The 19,851-nt window shown below is 35.6% G+C and overlaps 2 protein-coding genes across 8 annotated transcripts in view; one reads left to right on the plus strand and one right to left on the minus strand.

Moving 5' to 3' along the window:
- The window catches only part of LOC105836993 (kinesin-like protein KIF21A), a 242,645-nt gene that overhangs the window by 205,962 nt on the left and 16,832 nt on the right, over positions 1-19,851 (plus strand). The window contains exon 17 of one of the 7 annotated variants that reach the window (XM_036291121.1): positions 12,439-12,463. The exons of 5 other annotated variants lie outside the window; for them this stretch is intronic. In XM_036291121.1, the coding sequence (XP_036147014.1) occupies positions 12,439-12,448 (10 nt within the window). In that variant the 3' untranslated portion in view covers positions 12,449-12,463. Of the gene's footprint in view, positions 1-5,521; positions 5,608-12,438; positions 12,464-19,851 lie in introns of those variants that run through there. One more of the 7 variants, XM_036291120.1, reaches the window with a different exon arrangement.
- Positions 1,379-5,312, minus strand: LOC118647025. The gene is made up of 2 exons (XM_036291126.1): positions 2,676-5,312; positions 1,379-2,029 (listed from the first exon to the last, which is right to left on the minus strand). Exon 1 carries the CDS (start codon positions 4,879-4,881, stop codon positions 3,952-3,954), a length of 930 nt encoding a protein of 309 aa, XP_036147019.1. The 5' UTR covers positions 4,882-5,312; the 3' UTR covers positions 1,379-2,029; positions 2,676-3,951.

The following is a 19,851-nucleotide window of genomic DNA, read 5'->3' on the forward strand; positions in this document are numbered from 1 at the left end:
TTTTAATATTTAAAACGGCAAATACAATATAACAAAGTATATAATATCAAGAAAAAATATAAAATATAAACTGCAATAACTATTTGCATAATTGTATTATTTACACTATATGCACATAGTACGCTCTGATAATAAAGATAACATAATTATATAATTTAATGAGTTTAAAATATTAATTAAAAAATATTATGAAGTAAAAATGAAAGAAAGAATAAAGGAAAAGAGAAAAGAAGTTGAAATAATTGTTACAAACATAATTTTATACAAATTAAAATTTTTATTAAGCAGAAATAAAAGAACATTAATATTTATTGCATGGATGAGGAAAACTCCTAAAATTTTACTAATGTTAATAATCTAAAAACATCTTGTTTAAAGAAATCAATATAGAATTTGTTTATAAATGTCTTACATTATTTATGGCACATATTTATTACAAAGATGATGTTCATGGAAAAAATGTTCTATACAAAGCGATTTTCTACACCAAGAACAGTTATAATGGTCATTTCGTCACAAAGATCGCATTTTACTGTAAAATTCTTTTTAAAACAAAGTCTATTGGTGTTTCAAATTCTACCGATATAACCCGCAGATATTCATCGTATGCATTCTCTACGTATCCACTTTTAGTCCACGCATATTTAAATATATTTTGAAACCTGGGCGACGAGAATTGAAGGTGTGTTAATGACTGTAATTTCAAGATATTATTTCTATTATAAAAATCTAAAGCCAGATCTAACAACAATAAGTATTTAATAAAATTCTTCCACAATCGGAATCCGTATACGTTTAATGGCTGTATTTTTCCCGTTGTACCGGCCGGAATAGGAAAACAATATCTGTTGCAGAATCTGGTTTAGTTTCTGAAACTATGTTAGGACAATGTCCACTCCACGAATCTAACAATAATACTGATTGTGGCTCGATATTCGGAAAAAATAATTTCTTTACCTAAGTTTTTACATGATTTGATGTTAATTTTCCTGACTTTGAAGGTGTAACAAAGATATTAGGCGCCTTGAATAATGTTTCTTGTACTCTCGGACCAAATGTTCCTGTAATTTTTTTTAATACTATGAAAACAGGTGATAATAATCTACCATTAGCCGAAATAGTCGGTTGAATTGTATAGCTATGCGTGATTGCTGATATAGACTGTATTACAGATTCTAATACCTATTTTAATACCGTTTTTAATACCTTTTGGAGCTAAAGTACGACCAGAATGAAATTCTAACTAAAATCCACTCTGATCTGAATTATAAATATTTTCCACACCAAATCGATTAATATAATATTTTACATTTGTAATAAATGTATCGCATTTATTTTTTAAACCAGGTTTTGATAATAGAAACTTTTTTGTAACAAATTTTGTTAGTTTTCTAGTCACAATATGTGTTTTTTTAAATCTTTGTACCTATTTTTCTGAAGCTTTGAATCCTGCCACATTTCCTTCATTTTGTGCTCGAAAAGCCTATCGAGCGATGTTAATGCCATGAATGATGATTTTTCTTTCAAGTGCTTTATTAAAATGGCCTAATGTGTATTTAGAAATTTTTTTAATTTTTCTGGCCTACTACTACTTTGGATGAAATAGTTTTCTCATCGTTGTAATTGTCGTATTGATGTAACTTTTCTAAATTTTTATTTAACTCCTTCAAGCGATCTTGGTTTTGTCTTATTACTTTTCCAGTGTTTCACAGTTTGCCTCTTATAGTCAGTTGATATTGTTTCTTCAACTGAATTACAAATAACTTCTTCTGGAAAATAGATTTTTTTTTAATCTGCCTCTAATAAATCAACTTTTTCCGCTTCTGGGATCTCATACTCATCATAAAAATCTAAAGTTTCTTCCTCTTCTAATTGAAATTATTCCTCATTTTTTATTTTTAATAGCATACGTTTAATTTTTACATTCACTCATCTTTCCTGCGAAGTTAACGGAGTATTCGGATAATCCAAACCATTGAAAGTTATAACAAGTAAAAATATTACATTATATGGATTAAATTGCAGCATTCTGAAATATTACAATTAAATATATATCTCAATCTTTATTATATGTATAAATTATATATATAAAATAATACACTTCATAATTAATAGAATTGTCTTTTTATGATAGTTATGTCGTCTCTAACTCTCTTAATAAAAAAATAATAAGTTAAAATGAATTAAGCCAACCAAACCAAGTAATAATTATAGGGAGACCACAGTATAAGACATTAAAATAAATATTTTGAAATTTAATGTGAATAAAAAATAATTTTGTAAACAAAATAGTTGTGCTAATACAGATGATTACAAAAAATTTGTTGAATCAATCACAACATCAATTACAACATTTATTGTTATAAAAATTGTTCTAAAAAATGATTTTTTTTTAAATACGAAATCGGAGAATAATATGAAAGATGACATTAAATGAATGACGATGGCAGAACGGCACACATTTTTTCATTTTTATTATAATAAATTTTTAAGATTAAAGAATTTATTTTAATATATATACATAACTGGTATTTTAATTCTTGCTCTATTCATTTCTGTTTTTCATATATTATTATGTGCATATACAGTAATGATTTGACGTATTTTTATAATTTCAATAATATTAAAGTAAAAAAAAACAAGAGATTAAAAAGTAATAAATTAAAAGTAGATACATGTTCACGAAAGAACAATACTTGTGACAATACACTATCCAATATACTTGTTCACATTACCAACTATGAGCTGAAAAGGCAGCTTCTCGTTTATATACATTTATACGAATGTATATATGCAATACATTTTACATACGACATGGGCGAATAAATTTAGCATCAGTGTTGATAGACAAATCAGTTGTTCTCGCGCAGGCGCGTCACATGAGGCTTCAATAAAGTATCCATTAGTAATAAGAAGGAGACCATTGGTCCCCATACAATTTTTTTTGCAAATTTATAAAAACGTTAACACATTTTATATATTAAACACGCATGTTTATTTTCTCGTATTAAATAGAATAATTTATAAATATCGTATTTTATTTGATGAATACTGGTAAGATTTTTTAGCGGTTTTTTCTTAGTCTTGTGACAAATGTCGGTAATCCGTATATGTTCCGCCAAGTAAAATATTTTATTTCAATTTAAATATATGTTTTATTTCATAAATTTACCTTCTTTTTCGTTTTTGAGTTGATTTTTATTATTAAATGCAAATTATTTTTAATTCCTTAATTTATGTTGAATATATACACAAATATACATGCAAACGAGAGAATAGAAAAAATGGCGGTCGGTGGCGAACAATCGAGAGTAGTGATTTCACTAGTGGACGTTAGGAAAGTGAGAAAGATGTGAAAAGGAAGGTGAGAGAGAGTGAAGGAGGTCAGAAAGATGGAAAGGTAATTCGGACATTGGAGGGAAGTGAAGAGTTGAAAGTGGAGAGGCAGGAGAAGTATCAGAAATATTGGAGCAGGTGACCGGGGATGGGACAGCAGATTTTGGAGGCAAGACAGTGCGCAGAAGCGGAAGGAAAAGGAAATTGAGCAGACAAGCAGCAGGAGAGATGGAGAGAGGCGCTGGTGAGAGGGAGAGAGTATGAGGAAGAGTCGACAGATGGCATGACAGGAGGACCTTACTTCGAACCATCGATACACAGAGAGAGAGGTGGGATATGAGAGTTGGTGGAGAGTGCAGGGCAGAAAGAGGATTGGTAGAATGGAAGAAAGGAGGCTGGAGATTGGGCAACAGGAATAGCTGGTAGGTAAAGAGGGGAGATGATGGTAGCGGGCTTTGAAAACACGTAAGTTGCCAGGCGCGTGGTCCACTAAGAAAGTGTAACATCGATGTATTGAACGAAGAGGAGGGAGAGCGGTGATTAGAGGAGAGTTCGAGAGAAAGTCGGATCGATATATCGAAGTTGAGAACGGTAAAAGAGCGCATGATATAGAGATTAGAGTGGAAGAAATGGTAGCGAAGAAGAAAATGTTGTCGGAAAGTGCGAAGAGTGAGAAGAATAAGAGGAAGAAGGAAAAGATGGAGTGGACAGACGGAGCAGAGGAGATATGTGTAGAGCTAAAGAGAATAAACGGAGAGTTGAAAGGGATAAGAGAAGGCATGAAGAAGATGATTGAGTTGATGAGTGTGATGTGTAAGGAAGCACGTGGAGGAGGAGGAAGGCAAAAGGGAGAGAGGACGGAGGGAGCACAGAAGAGAGAGAGGAAAGAGAGAAAGGGAGCGGAGGATGGATACAGGAGAAGAAAGTGGAGGCAGTAGAAATGAAGAGAACGGAGGAGGACAGAAGGGACAGAGAGATCGGAAAGGGCAGAACTGACAAGGAGAAAGAGAAAAGGCTGTGGGAGGAAAAGAAGATGGAGAGAGAGGAAGGTGAAAAGAAAAAAGAGAGGAAAAGGAGCAGGAACGGACAGGAGAAGGTAAGAAAGGAAGAAGAAGAGAGACAGGGATAGAGAAGGTGATTGAGGAGAGGGAACAGAAGAAGAGAAAGAGAGGAAGAACGGGATAGAAGTAACAAGAGAGGATGGAGGAGTGGTGGAGAGAGGTGGAGATGGAAGAGGAAGGCAAGTGGGAGGAGGAAAGAAACGGGATAGTCAGGATGAGGAGGCATGAAGAGAAGAAAGATTGAGAAAATGAAGAGGAGAGAGCGGAGAGGAGAGGAAGTAAGGGGGAAGAATACGGAGGCGGAGTAGAGAGGAGAAGAGAAGGCGGTGGTGGTCAGAAGGAGGTAAGGGAAGGGACGAGGAGGACGGAGCAGAGGTAGGAACCAGAGGACGGTTGGAGGGAGGTGGAGAAGAAGAGGACTGACCGAAGGAAGGAAATGGAGAAGATGAAAAACAGGATAGACGAGAGAGAGAGAGGATGACATAGAGGGAGAGACAGAGGACAAGGAGAGAGGAAGAGGATAGAAGGAGGAAGGAGAGGAACGTGATGTGGAGAGGGGTGGAAGGAGAGGACGAGGAGGAGAGAAGAGGCTTTGTAGAGAAGATAATAAGGAGGGCACTAGGAAGGGGAGTGGAAATAGAGAGGGTGACGGAACGGATGGGGGAGGGTGGAAAGTGGGTTCTAATTACGGAGATAGACAGAGAAGAAGACAGAGAGAGGATTCTGACCAGAAGGGGGAAGTTGAAGGGGATATGGGGGGTGGGTGTAGAATGAAGGTTTAACGATGGATGAGAGGAGAATGAGATGGAAAATTTTGGAAACGGCGAGAAAGGAGAGAGCGAAAGGCAAAAGGGTAGAGGTTTCGAACAGAGGGCTATGGGTGGAGGATGGAAATGGAGCTGGGATGGAAAGAGAGGAAGGTGGAGAGAGGAAGGGGGGGGGGGTAGAATTAAAGGAGGTGGAGAGAATCAGAGAGGAGGGGGAGTGGGGGAAAAACTGGGTAAAAGTGGGTAAAAGTAGAAGGGGGGTCATACAGGGTCAGAAAGGAATAAGAGAGGAGAGAGGGTAGGTATAAAGGATATGTTGTATAATTAGTTTAACAGGTTTTTGTTATGTGCAAGCAGGTGGCAGAATTACTATGTGCAAGCAGAAGACGAAATTACGGAGGCTTGAGAAGGGGCGAGAGATGAGAGAGAGATGGGAGAGGGAAGAAGGGAGAGCAGAGTCAAGATGAACGGAATGGAAGGAGAAGGAGGACGGAGAAAGAGACGGAGAGGAATGAGAAGGATAGAGGAGACAGTGGAATTCAAGGACAAGATGGAACAAGGAGGAACAAAGGAGAAGAAAGGGGGAGAGAGGATGAAGAGGGAGAGATGGGAACGGTTAGAGGGGAGGGTCCGAGGAGGAGTGGGAGTGTTAGCATGTAAAGAGTGTTTTTGATAGCTTGTAAAGCTATGGTTTGATAGCTTGTAGCTGTGGTTTGGGTACGCTCTATAGAAAAAAGCGCCAGTGTAACACCTTTTGGGGTAAAACAATAAATCCATATCTATACATGCAAACGATATGCAAATATATGCGTGCGTGTTAAATATATAAAATGTATTAACGTTTTTATAAAAAAATTGTATAGGGACCAAAGATCTTCCTATTACTAACCCAGGGGAAAATAGCCGGTCGGATAGACATTAAATGTCGATGTCTTTTAAATGTGCCTAAATAAGATCTAATTTGACGTCTATGTAGACGTTCAAATCTTTGAATTTCGATGCTATCTAGATGTTAATATCGACGCGCGACGTCTATAAAACATCTAATAGACGTCTACTGGATACAATGGCCGCATCCGATATTACAACCGCTCAGTATTTTAATTGGAGTGTTATATTAATTATTTTTAAAACGACAGATATAAGAGAATAATTTTTATTTTACATAACTTTTATCTGTACACTGTGCGTCAACAATTCGTTCCAATAAAATTAAGTTCAAATACAATGTCAATAGATTACATTACAAGAAATATTAAATTTTTAAATCTGTTTTTGATTTAGCAATTAATATATGTAAAAAAATTTATTTACAAATAGAACATTACAAAAAGTATTGTAATATTCTAGTTATTATATCTAATAATGTATAGAAAAAATCAAATAACTATTATTCTAATTATAGTACGTTATACAATTAAATTAGTATATATATATATATATATATATATATAATAATTACATAATTTGTATAATTCTTACATTTATTACTATTTTAAAATTATAAATTTAAATAAAAAAGAACAAACAACATAGTAAACATCTTGTAAACAAAATATTAGCGTGCATTACATTAACGGAATAACAGATTTCCTTAAAAGTTGCTTGTAAACTATTTATTTCGTTATTTTAGCAATACGATTTGTTAGCAGAGTTTATTCATAGAATTTGGCAACAAATTAACGATAGAAATCGAATTGAAATTGCGTGCGCGGACAGTCTGATATTGTCCGAGTAGGAAAATAATATTTAAAAAACATTTTAAATAATATCTAAAAAATATTTGAAAAAACATTTTCTTAAATGTTAAAAATAAAGAGACAATTAATTTTTTTGTTAAAGAAACGTTTATAAACGTTTTATTTAAGCATTAAAATAATTATTTAATATATTTTAAAAGTCCAAATAAATTTTAATAAATGAATATTTTTAAAATAAACATTTTGGAGATTAATTGTATTAACCAGAAATGTAAAAAAAATATTCGAAAAAAATGTTTGAAAATGTTTGATAGCATACTTGAATTTACCGGTAAAATAGGTTCAAATTTTTAAATATTTTATTATTTTTTAATATACTATATTGTTTAATTAAATGTGAATTTTATTTAATAATATTAAAAAACGAAGAAAAGTTAATTTATTAACTATTTTATTGTAAATATGTAGTTTAATTATTTTATAATTAAGGGAAATAGTTATTGTATTATATAATTCTAATACACTAATGGAAAATTTAATTACGTGGTTAATTATAAATACGAATATTTAGGCTGTTTAACGATAAACAGTAGGATATGAACGCTTTTTAACATCAATCAAATACATGGGCTTTCAAATTACATTCAATATAGACAAAGGAAATGTTGTTGGCTAACAGCCGCTACTTACATACAATGTAGTAAATACTTTTAGCTAAAAGCCGCTATATATTCTTATGATATTATTTCAGACAATTATGAATATTTTAATATATTTTCTTGAAATAGTACCCAAGTATTGACAAGGATGTCCTTGAGTTTATATAGATCACAGGTTAATTAGAAGGGATACGTTCTCCTTCTTATGCGCTCCATGAGCGTTTACCGAGCCAGATCTGACGTCGGTTATTAATACTTTTAATTATAATATTATTTATCATATCATATCATTTTTCATTCACACATTCATTCATTCGTTCATTCATTTATTTTTTTTTTTTTTTAGTTTGATAAAGATTTCAAAGAGATTTCAAAAAGAAAATGAAACATATACAGTTGCAACACATATATCGGTACACCCTCTATCTCCATTTCATGGAGACGCGTAAATGCTATCGACGTCGATTAGACGTCGATCTGATTTACTATTTCTACCTAGGAAAACTGCAGACGCCATCGATCTGATCAATGTCGATCCGACTTGCTATTTCCCTCTGGGAATGGATATTTTATTGAAGCCTCACGTGATACTCCTGTGTGAGAACAACCGGCCCGTCTATCACTGATATTAAACTTATTCGTCCGTGTCGTGTGCAAAATGTATATATACATCCGTATAAATGTATTTTCAAACTCATTAAATTAAATTATATAGTTATCAGTATGTGAGTCTTCTCTTCGCCAGTAAATAAATAACCAAAATGATTTATTAGTTCGACACAAGTGGCTAAATTTATTTAAAGACTTCTTATAACAACGACGTTTCGACTATGGTTTTTCGTCTTTATTAAGTGATAAATATTTCAACACAAATCCATACTTAAGGCATTGTGTCCACAACATTAACAATAATAAATTCATTAAATATGACAAGGAAATTAAAATTAAGTTAATTGAAAAATTCAACCGTATGATAGTTAGACAGAACGCCCACTATAATTCTTTTTTAAATATAGACACAATTGATAAAAAATATTAGTAGTGAGCAGATCCTGGATTCTGTAATGAAGATTTTAAGCCTCGGAGATAAGTTTTGTTTACCTATTAATCGGAGCGACAAGAGTGATCGTTTAAGTCTAACTGTCGATGTAATTAAGAACTTTGAAGTTAATAGCTTAAAAATGTCACACAATATCGTTGATGAAAACTTGTAGTCGTGTAGCTAATTCTATATACAAATTTCTAACCAAAAAGAAACACGAGAATTATATTGACAGGCGCATCTCTAATGAATTTAAGAAATGTAAGAAATTTCTGCGTTTGAATGACGATATTTTTGTCACAAAAGCTGACAAAGGACAGGTAACGGTAATTATGGATAAAGAGACATATATAAACCAAATGACTGACTTGCTTAATGACAAAACTACATATCACAAAATAAACAAAGATCCTATCCGAAAAATTACAAATAAATTCAATGATTTGATCAAATCTTGGTATGACAACAGCATGGTCGATAAACGCACATATTTACAATTACGTTGTACGAATGATAATCTATCAAGATGCTACGGACTGCCGAAGATACATAAGAATGGTTTTACAGAGAGTTGAGAATTATCGTTTCAGCACTGGGCAGCCCTATCTACAATATAGCAAAATACATACATAACATTCTCATCGATTCAGTTCCTAACTCGTTCATAAAAGATAGCTGGTCGCTAGTTAAAAAGATTAATGGGTTGAAAAACAGGATCGAACCTGACGAGTTGCTTATTTCTTTTGATGTCACAGCACTCTTTACTAATATCCCGAAAGAGTTAGTTATAAAGGGAATTAAAAAAAGAGGGAATGACATTTCTAAAGTAACTACATTTAGTCTACCCCAGTTTTTACACACGATTGACTTAATTCTTGGCTCCACCAGTTTTGTTTTCAATGGACAAATATATGAACAGATCTTCGGCAGTCCCATGGAGTCTCCTTTCACCTATTCTCGCGGACATTGTTATAGATGATCTCGAAGATCACTGCCTTAATTCACTTGATTTCGACGTCCCAATTTTTTATAGATATGTTGACGACATTTTTGCAATAGTCCCAAAATCCAAAAGTTAATAACATGCTCAATGCACTTAACGATTACCACCCTCGTCTACAGTTTACTTACGAAACAGAAACTAATAACTCGATTAATTTCTTGGATTTAACAATCATTAGGGACGGCAACACTTTAGTGACCAATTGGTACAAGAAACCTACGTTCTCTGGTCGTTATATTAATTATTTTTCCAACCATCCACACAAATATAAAGTAAACACCATACTTAATTTACTAGATCATGCCTTACTACTGTCTGGTCGATAGTTTCACGACTCGAATATTAGAGCTATCAAAGAAATTCTCCTAAACAATTGTTATTCCACAAAAATGATCGATAAACATATAAAGAAAAAATTGAAGCAACTCAGGCATCATAGCGACATGTGGGAGCCTAATGATAATAAAACGACCACTATTGACAAAAAGACTTACATAACCATCCCATATGCTAAGGGACTTAGCAATAGTGTTGGTCGTACGTTGAGAAACTGTGGATTTGACATTCTGTATACGGTTCCGAAGAGATTAAACAGTGTTCATATTTTATACTTTTCTCTTGATATTATATATTTTGTTATATCGTATTTGCAGTTTTAAATATTAAAAAAATATTTTGCTTTATATTAATCTATATTCGCATTTGTAACAATGAAAGTGTACATACGCACATACGTATATATATATGCTACTTTTGGTATATATATATATATATATATATATATATATATATATATATATATATATGCATTTATACTTTATATTGTGTAATACGTTGGGTATTATGTAATTCAGATTAATCCGTTTTTATGTTCTACTATAAAAATATACGCAGGAAAGGCAATTTCTAAATGTGACGCAACTAAAGAAATAACGTAATTTCTAGCGGAGCATCCATAGCACGAGATTATCTCGTTTTGCTAATAATTGAGAATGGAACTCATATATTATTATATATGGATGGATTCGGCTCTTAATGCTCTTTAATTTTTGTCCTTACAAAAATTTTCAAAATGTTGAAAAAAAAGTGGTGGGGATGGGGTAAATTAAAAAGTTTGAAATTTTTGAAAAATATAAATACTATTGTAAAGAGTATAAAATGCCATAAAACTTTTGTATAGAACATTTTTTCATAAACCTTATATTTTCAAATATATTCGCCAAAAACGAAAAAATGCGTTATTTTCGAAGGATGGGTTCAACCTCTAAACATCGAGATACGCGGCTACAAAAAATATGGGTCTAGTATTTTTTTATGTTCTACAACATATCCACAGCTCATTAAAATCGGTGAGGAATAGTTCTGTCCATTCCCTTGTAAGTATTTCTGTACTGGAAAAGTCAAACAGCATCATTAGTATCTCAAAACAATTTTTATAATATAAAAATAAAAGAAAAACAAGCGGGAAGTATACGCACGCTAGCAATAAAAGAATTAACGACTTAATTAATATCTCGCTTCATGGAGTGACGAATTTCACTTACATATATATTCATGTTTTACGTACAAAAATACACAATAATACAAAGTTTGAAGCAAATCGGTGAGAACGTCCTTTCTTTTCAGTATTATCGAATCTTAGGCATCCACAAAAATCTGACTCTATATGATATTATCTTAAATAAACTCCGCATTCAGCCTAGGTAGTTAGCTTCGTAGAGGTGTATAAATTGTTCGAATTCGAATTTGAAAGATTGAATTAAACAGTTTTAAAATGTCGAAATTTATAGCTCCCACGTGATCAATCTTGTATCAACGTGTATTAATTTATATACTCGCTTGATTATTTATTTCCACATTTTTTTCTACTATTTCTAAATTTTAAAAACTATTCAAAAATTTGTATACACGATAGATAATCGTTTTCGTAAAGAACATTGGCCAAAAATACATATGGTCCAATTGTTCAGGTTGTCAATAAGACCTAGTAGAAATTAAACTTTATGTGATAGTAAAAAAATGTATTAGCACTTTTTGAAGTAACCTGATAGGACTTGAAAAATTGCAATCAAATCTCACATCAAGCTATTTACTAACCTTTTACAGCTTCTCATTAGAAGTCGTTGAAAAGTTTGAGAATGGCAAAAAAATGAATTATATTAACAATAACGTTCTAAAATTGTCTATATATGGTATTATGATTAGGTACCGTTTCTGGTCATTGCATCAAGTACTGCACTTTCTACAAAAAATACCTGAGTAGCTCATGTGATAAAAAGACTATCTTGGTGCAAAATAAGTTAAAATGTTGAAAAAGCATTCAGAATTTCATTGAGATTTCTTAAGTCCTGTCAAATTATTTCGGAAAATGCTAATAAGCTGTTTTTATTATTATCCACCCTGAAAAAAGAATCTTGTTGAATTAACTGGAAATCTAATTGATGTGAACTTATGGTTGAGATTCTAGTTGAACCTACCAAATTTTCAATTAATTCAACAAATAGTCTTGTTGAATTAATTGGAAATCTAGTAGATTCAACTAGAATCTGAACCATAAGTTCACATCAACCAGATTTCCAGTTAATTCAACAAGATTGTTTTTTCAGTGCATCACATAAGGATTAACTTCCATCAAATTTTATTAATCAATAAACTAGGCCAGAGTGATCTCAAAAATCGCCTGTTTTTTTTTATCTTGAATATTGAGCCAAATTGTGTGCTAAATAAAAGTTTTTGATAAAATATTACTCCTAGAAAAATTTCAAATTGAGTCCATTTTTCAGTTTTGAGAAATGGGTGGTTAAAATAGAAAAAAAAGGTTTGAAAAACGGGTGACAACAGACTAAAGTAGAAGGTATATTCATTTTCAGTTGGAGGTAAAGATATAGCCCAGATAGCACAGGACGTCCTCAGGATCATCCTGAATATGTCCCGGGATGTCCTGGGATCTTGTCAGGATATAATAGTTGTATTATTATAAATATTTTATATAAATATTTTATGTATAAATTGGACTTTTAAAGTAAGTTTATAATGTTAGGTTCTGTAATATTAATTATGAATTAAAATCTTACTCACGTCTTGAGGACATCCTTGGGATGACCTGAGGATATATGTATTCCAGCTAAAAATGTTATTCTTAAAATATTATATAAAGAGTTTCATTAACTACAAAATGTAGTTAGATAAACTTAAATATGATAACTGTATAAATACCAGACATTTTAGATAGCACATTTGTGTTATGTTCTGAGAATATGATATCCTGAAAGTCTTTAGGACATCTTAAGACAGTCCTCAGGACATCCTAAAATAGTCCTTAGGACATCGTACGAAAAATCCTCAGGACATCCTAATAAAGGCCGCAAGACATCCTAAGATAGTATTCATGGACATCTTGGACGTATATTAATTTTTGAAAAAGACGGTAAATTAATATAGCAATCTTTGAATATCGTATTTCTAGAATGCATTGTAAAATCAAATGTGTAAAATGTATCTCATTTATGTATGTATAATTTGTTTCTCTGTGTAAAAATAACAATAAAATTCCACACAGCACCAAATCGACTGTTAGTCGACTATCAGTCGGCAAAAATAGTCTAAGGTCGACTTCAAAGTCAGATTGAATGTCTACACTTATTGAAACAATGTGGCATATTAACAATACTAAAAAATTATAAAAGACGACATTAAAAATTTTTTTTTATTTTATACAAACGGAACAAAAACAGGTTTTTTAATAAGTTATTTTACATGCTATTTCGCGCGCATATGTAAAAATGAATAAAAAACTGTAAAACTTTATATTTATTTATAAAAATATAAGTTAACTATATATGTTTTATCCTTCTAACAACATCTATTGTAATGATTTATAACAAATATGTATACATAAACAAGTACTCATGGATCATTACGAAGCGTTAGGATGCGTACGGTCTTCGAAGTCAAGCAACGTCGGCGATGGTTGACATTTGGATGGGTGACCGTTTTCTCAGATTAAACATACTTTAACAAGTACGACTGTGGCTTGGCTGAAACACGTATAGTTTTCTTCCTCTTACAAAATTACCGTAGAAATAATTAGAATTTTTAATTTTTTGTTAAAATTTTAATTCTCAAAAACTCTTAAAAATACTTAAAAACATTCAAAAATTTTCTAAATTAATCAGAATTTTTTATTTTTTAAATTTTTCTGAAAAATGTTTCAATTTTTATAAAAAATCGGAACATTTATCAGAAATCCTAAAAAAAATCTAAAAAATTCTGACAAAAAATTGTCATTGTTTGCTATTCCCGAGGATGACGTGAGGAAATCCCATGGTATCCTCAAGACGTCCGATGGACTGTCTTTAGGATGTTCTGAGGACTAAAAAGTGGCGCTCGTTCCTATTCCTCGGGATGTCCTGAGGACGTCCCGGGATAAAATCAAGACGTCCGCAGGATATCCACGAAGTCCGTCCTGGACGTTCTGAGGACATCCGTGTGCTATTTGAGAGTGGACTTTTCAAACTAAAAACAAGTAGGACTAGATAACAATGAACCGTTAGAGTTAGTTTCACTATGCAATCGACCTTTCTCATAATATATATATATATATATATATATATATATATATATATAAGGCATACATCATATAATACTACATTGAGGCAGTAAATTTTTAGCCGAGAGCACCAAAATGGTCTCGATGGTGGGGAGCACGCACACACGACTTTTAAGTTGCGTGCGTGCCTTAACGAGACCATCTGGAAAGTCCACTACATCTTTACCTCTGACTCGAAGTGGATACATCTTCTACTTGAAACGTCTGCTAAAACCCATTTTTCAACTCTACTTTTATCTCACCCTTGACCCCCCGCTCCCATTTCTCGAACTTAAGAAGGGGACTCAACTTGAAATTTTTCTGGGAATAATATTTCATCATAAACTATCATTTAGCATACAATTTAGCTTTAAATTCAAGATCCAGATAATAGGCGATTTTTTGCCTATTTTCAGAGTCACTCATCTTTGGTCAATGTTTTTCGTTTCAACATTTCATAAGTTTATATCATTTTATAGAATTTAGAACAAAATGCCCCAATGAAGAAAAAGAACATTAATAGTACATTGTATAACAAGGGCGGAAAATCGACTTTTTCAGGACGAATGCATTCATTACATAAGTAGAAAAAAGCTGATCCGCACATGTTGCAAACCATATATTTTGTTTCCAATTTGTCAAAGATAGGACTCGAGTGTTCTTGACACTCTTTAGATCAGTGCTTGAGCCTAGTTGCCCTTTTCGAGCCGATTCCCGAACGCGCCGCCTTCTATGCCCCCACTACCGCGCGCGGCCTTGACGGCCGAGCCGCCGATCTTGCCCGTACGCTTTGTCTCAGGAGCAGCTCTGTATAAGAAATAGTGCCCTGCACCACAAAATTCATTAAAATTACTTTAAGTAAATAATTTTTGTTTTTATAAACAAAAAAGTACTAACTTTTTTATTACTAATTTATTTTATGTAGTATAACAATATGTAAAAACATAATATGTAAATTAGAATTTTGACAATAGTTTAATTTTTACATCACCCGTGAGGTATTATTATTGATGCTTTTTTTTAAGTGGTTTTCTCAGTAGGCCTAATCCACTAAAAAATGAAATATAATATATAGCTTGGCATTCTTCTAATTTTCCTGTCGTTTTTATATATCTTACAATATATAAAATTTTGTTTTCCTGCCAAGCTGTATATTATATTTCATCTTATAGTGAATTAGGCCTACTGGGGAAACCACTTAAAAAAAAACGCATCAATAATAGTATCTCACGGATGATGTGGAAAACTATTGTCAAAATTCTAATTTACATATTATGTTTTTACATATTGTTATACTACATAAAATAAATTAGTAATAAAAAAGTTAGTACTTTTGTGTTTATAAAAACAAAAATTATTTACTTAAAGTAATTTTAATGAATTTTGTGGTGCAGGGCACTATTTCTTATACAGAGCTGCTCCTGAGACAAAGCGTACGGGCGAGATCGGCGGCTCGGCCGTCAAGGCCGCGCGCGGTAGTGGGGGCATAGGAGGCGGCGCGTTCGGGAATCGGCTCGAAAAGGGCAACTAGGCTCAAGCACTGCTTTAGATCCTCACAAATTGACAGCTTAGTCAAAGTTAGGTTAAGTTCACGAAAGCGTCGATAAGGACCGCAGCACAGACTTTTGCATAATACATAATGTCTAACATATAAGAGAATCAATCAATCAGAATCGTCTATTTGCCTCCTCAGAATAGAAATAAAGCCCTCTGATTGGTTAAATCTCTTATGCATTATGCATTATGCGTTATGCAAAAGTCTGTACTGTGACACTAAGGGCCCCCGCACATACTTCTGCATAACACGAAATATGCATAATGAATAAGAGAATCAATTACCCCTGTCGAGCTGCTCCCCCCCCACCATGCAAAAATAAAAAAACGAATAACGCAAAATTATGAACTATTTATGAGCTCTTACATGCCACCAATTAAAATTTTTGAGCTCATTATTCTGAGTAGGAATTTAACATTTTTTGTGGGGGGGATGGGCTGAGTCGACGTCGAATCAGCCCCCCAACCACTTAAAAGTTAAGATACCAAATTGATCATTGCGGGAGAATTATAAGCTTTTTTATGAGCTTTTAAGCTCATATAGTTAAAATTATTGAGCTTATCTCTTTAACCCCTAAACAACCCCCTAACAATTGCAAATCGAAAAAAATATTAGAAAAAATAATGAAACTTATTAAGAATGTAACATACAAAATTCTAAAGATTAACCCTTACAATGCATACATTCTGTTCGAGACTAGAACAATTTTATTAGTTTTTATTATTTCAGCATTTTTTGTTTGCTCTGTTTTATCCGCAAGTAGTGAAAGCTGCTGACAGCCATCGCGCTCGTTGTAGTTCGTCCATTCGATGGACCTAGTCGCACAGCGTTGTCACTAGCTCATCACGCGCGCTTCTTTCGTTTTCTCACATCGTAGTGACTATGCAAAACATGCCCAAAAAAGAGCATGTCAAATTGATGCCCAAATAAGGCTCGAAATCAGTTCCCTTGCCGCCCCTCTTTCTCCTCCGCGATCGCGATGTCCTAAGACGAAAAAACGTAATCAGTCTCTCGCAGCTCCGCATCGACATTAGATCGTCCCGCAGATCTCTCTCGTCATCCGCCGATCTTAGCTGCGGGGATTCACTTCTGTTCCTTCCCTTAGCCCTCGCGCGGTGATAATGCGATTAAATTATTTTTCCTGTCAACCAACGTTGATTAATTCGTAATCCCTAGTTCGGCAGCTACTGTCAAGTAATTCTTAAGTTTCGTATCCGTATGAATGTGTGAGTGTATTACGTCCATGCGTGGGTGCCCGTATCTCTCCCGCGAATGTCCTCTGTCTCGTGCACAAGATCTCCGTCGGATCGCTCGCAAGATTTCCGGGTTCGCGAGAGCTTTGATCTAGAGGCTCTTCAAGATCTCCGCGTCGACTACAGGCAGCTTAATAACAGCACATTTCAAGATCTCCGTAAATGTGTAAAGAGATACGGATCGCCCCTCGCCTTGAACGTCCGTGTTAAATAAATAATTAAAGTATGAGTGACACCATCGCCTCCTTTTTCTTCCTATCACCCCCCATTAACCTACCGCATTCCTCACCACTCACTTTGCGTCTCAATCGGGACGGATCCCGGCATTCTCCGTGCGATCGCGTTTACCCTACACACGCGCATTCAAGTTTTGGTCCTTCGAGCCGGATCGGAGTGAGTTCTCAATTCGCGGTCACGTGGAGGTGATTCAATTGATTTAAGTGATAATCAGTGTTTCTCACCATGGCGGATGTTCTTGAAAGGCAACAAACGATCCAGAGGGTAATCGAACGTGCCCTCGAAAACTTCAAAAAAATCGGAAGGGGTAACCTGACCTCGGCGAAGATTCGTTCCCGCATCGTGCTTCTCAAGGACACATGGAGTCAATTCATGACTGGGCATGTTGCCGTGAAGGAAGCGATTCCCAAGGCAAAACGAGAGGAGTTCCCGTACTTCAGCAAGGATCACTTCGAGAGAGCCCAAGATGCCTATCTCAACGCTCTGGACTACATGGCGGATTGCTTAGAGGAGCTCGAGCCGATAATGAGTCCGAATCATTCGAATACCTTTTACGTCGACAAACGTCCGAATGCGCCCGCGACTGCGTCCGCGTTTTCGTTGCAGCATCTCCCTCCCATTCAATTACCGCCGTTCGATAAACTCGACGAGTGGGCACAATTCCGCGATCGGTTTACTACGCTGATTCGCGACAATAAAGATTTAAATGATTTCGCTCGCATGCACTTCCTGTCCTCGTGCTTGAAAGGCTGCGCCGCAGAATGTATTGCGAATCTTCCGTTACCGCGGAGAATTTCGAGATCGCGTGGGCCGCGTTGACTTCGCGCTACGAGAACAAGCGGCGCTCGCTTAACATCCATCTCTCCGCTCTGCTCGGTCTCTCTAGCGTACTGCGCGAATCGGCTTCCGAGTTGCAGCTTTTATATGATAAGGTTATGGCCGCTCTAAAATCCTTCTCGAATTTGGATCGCAATGCCGAAAATCTTTGGAACGCTCGTTTACCTTATCACGCAGAAACTCGATCCGATCACGCGTAAAGCTTGGAATTTACAGGAAGGCGGTCGCGACGATCTGCTTCCGTTCGACGCTCAACGCTTTCTTGAACATCGCATTCGCGCATTGGAGAACAACGCAATCGTCGCACCCGTGAAGCCCGGTTCGAAAACCGCTACCTCAGATCGCGTTCACGCTGCCACCGCGTCAGCGAACGTGCCATCAAAGTGCCCACTATGCGACACGCCTCATTTTCTTAATTCCTGTGTTAAATTCAAGGAAAAGAATCCGAATCAACGTCGAGAAATGGTGAAGCAACAAAACGTTGTTTTAATTGTTTGAGCGAAAAGCATACAGTTCTATCATGCAAAAGCAAATTCTCGTGTCGAGCTTGCAAGAAAAGGCATCATTCGCTGCTACATCTCGATTCGGATTCTTCTTCCATCGCTCCCGAAGCGGCGTCACCTAGTTGCTCGTCGCCTGTCGCTCCGACTGAAAAACTCGAGGTGAATTCTCTTACCGCTTCGACCGCGCCGCGATCGCACGTACTCCTCGCGACTGCATGAGTAACGGTGCGGACGTTGTCAGGCCGCACCGCCGTTGTTCGAGCCCTGCTCGACCAGGGCTCCGAAATGACTTTCATTTCCGAGTCATTAGCGAGTCATTAGAGAGTAACTCCTGCGAGCGAAACACCGTCGCATGCCCATCTCCGTCACCGCCGTCGGTGGTATACACGCCGGCACCTTTAAACATGCGACATAGATTTTTATTTCCCCGCTAACGCTCCTACTCCGGCTTTTTCAACTGACGCACTCATTCTCGGCTCGTTAACCACTTATGTTCCGAAGCGCGGTTTAGATATTTCGGCGTTCACTCATCTATTGGATTTATCGTGGGCACGGATCCGACGAGTCTCGATCCCATTAATATTATAATTGGGGCTGATCTATACAGTAATCTACTTCTTGACGGCGTCCGCAAGGGAGACATCGGCCAGCCGATCGCCCAAAACTCCGTTCTCGGGTGGATCATTTCCGGACCTATTGATTTTTCCGCGGCGAAATCCCCGTCGCATTCATCCGTACAGAGCTCTCACGCCAGTATTTCGACGCACCAAATTTCGTGTTCTCCTGCTCTCGAGGATGAGCTTCGTCGTTTCTGGGAGGTCGAGGAACTTCCACGACAAACTATTCTCTCACCGCAAGAGAGGCAATGCGAAATGCATTTTCGCGAAACTCACTCTCGCGATTCTGACGGGCGATATGTCGTCCGCCTTCCTTTTAAATCACCTCCCCCTCTCGATATCGGACCGTCGCGTCCCCAAGCCGAGCGCATGTTAAACACGTTAACACGTCAGTTTAAAAACAATTCGTCATTGGCAAACGAATATCGAATCTTTCTCGCGGAATATGAACGTCTCGATTACATGCGACCTGCGCCTCAACCGCAGAGCGAAACCATACAATGTGTTTACATTCCGTATCACGGGGTGATCCGAGAAAATAACGCTACGACCCCTCTTCGCGTTGTGTTCAATGCATCAAGCGCCACTTCCAACGGATCCTCTTTAAATGATCATTTACTCGCCGGCCTGAAATTACAAACAGACATCACGTCAATTTTATTGCAATGTCGACGATACCGATTCGTATATTCC

This window comes from Monomorium pharaonis, chromosome 8, assembly GCF_013373865.1.
Source record: "Monomorium pharaonis isolate MP-MQ-018 chromosome 8, ASM1337386v2, whole genome shotgun sequence".
Taxonomy (NCBI): Eukaryota; Metazoa; Arthropoda; class Insecta; order Hymenoptera; family Formicidae; genus Monomorium; species Monomorium pharaonis.

What these genes read in the sequence shown, in the direction of transcription:
- LOC118647025 (XM_036291126.1), bottom strand. Translation starts at nt 4,881, where the DNA reads ATGTCATCCTCTCTCTCTCTCGTCTATCCTGTTTTTCATCTTCTCCAT.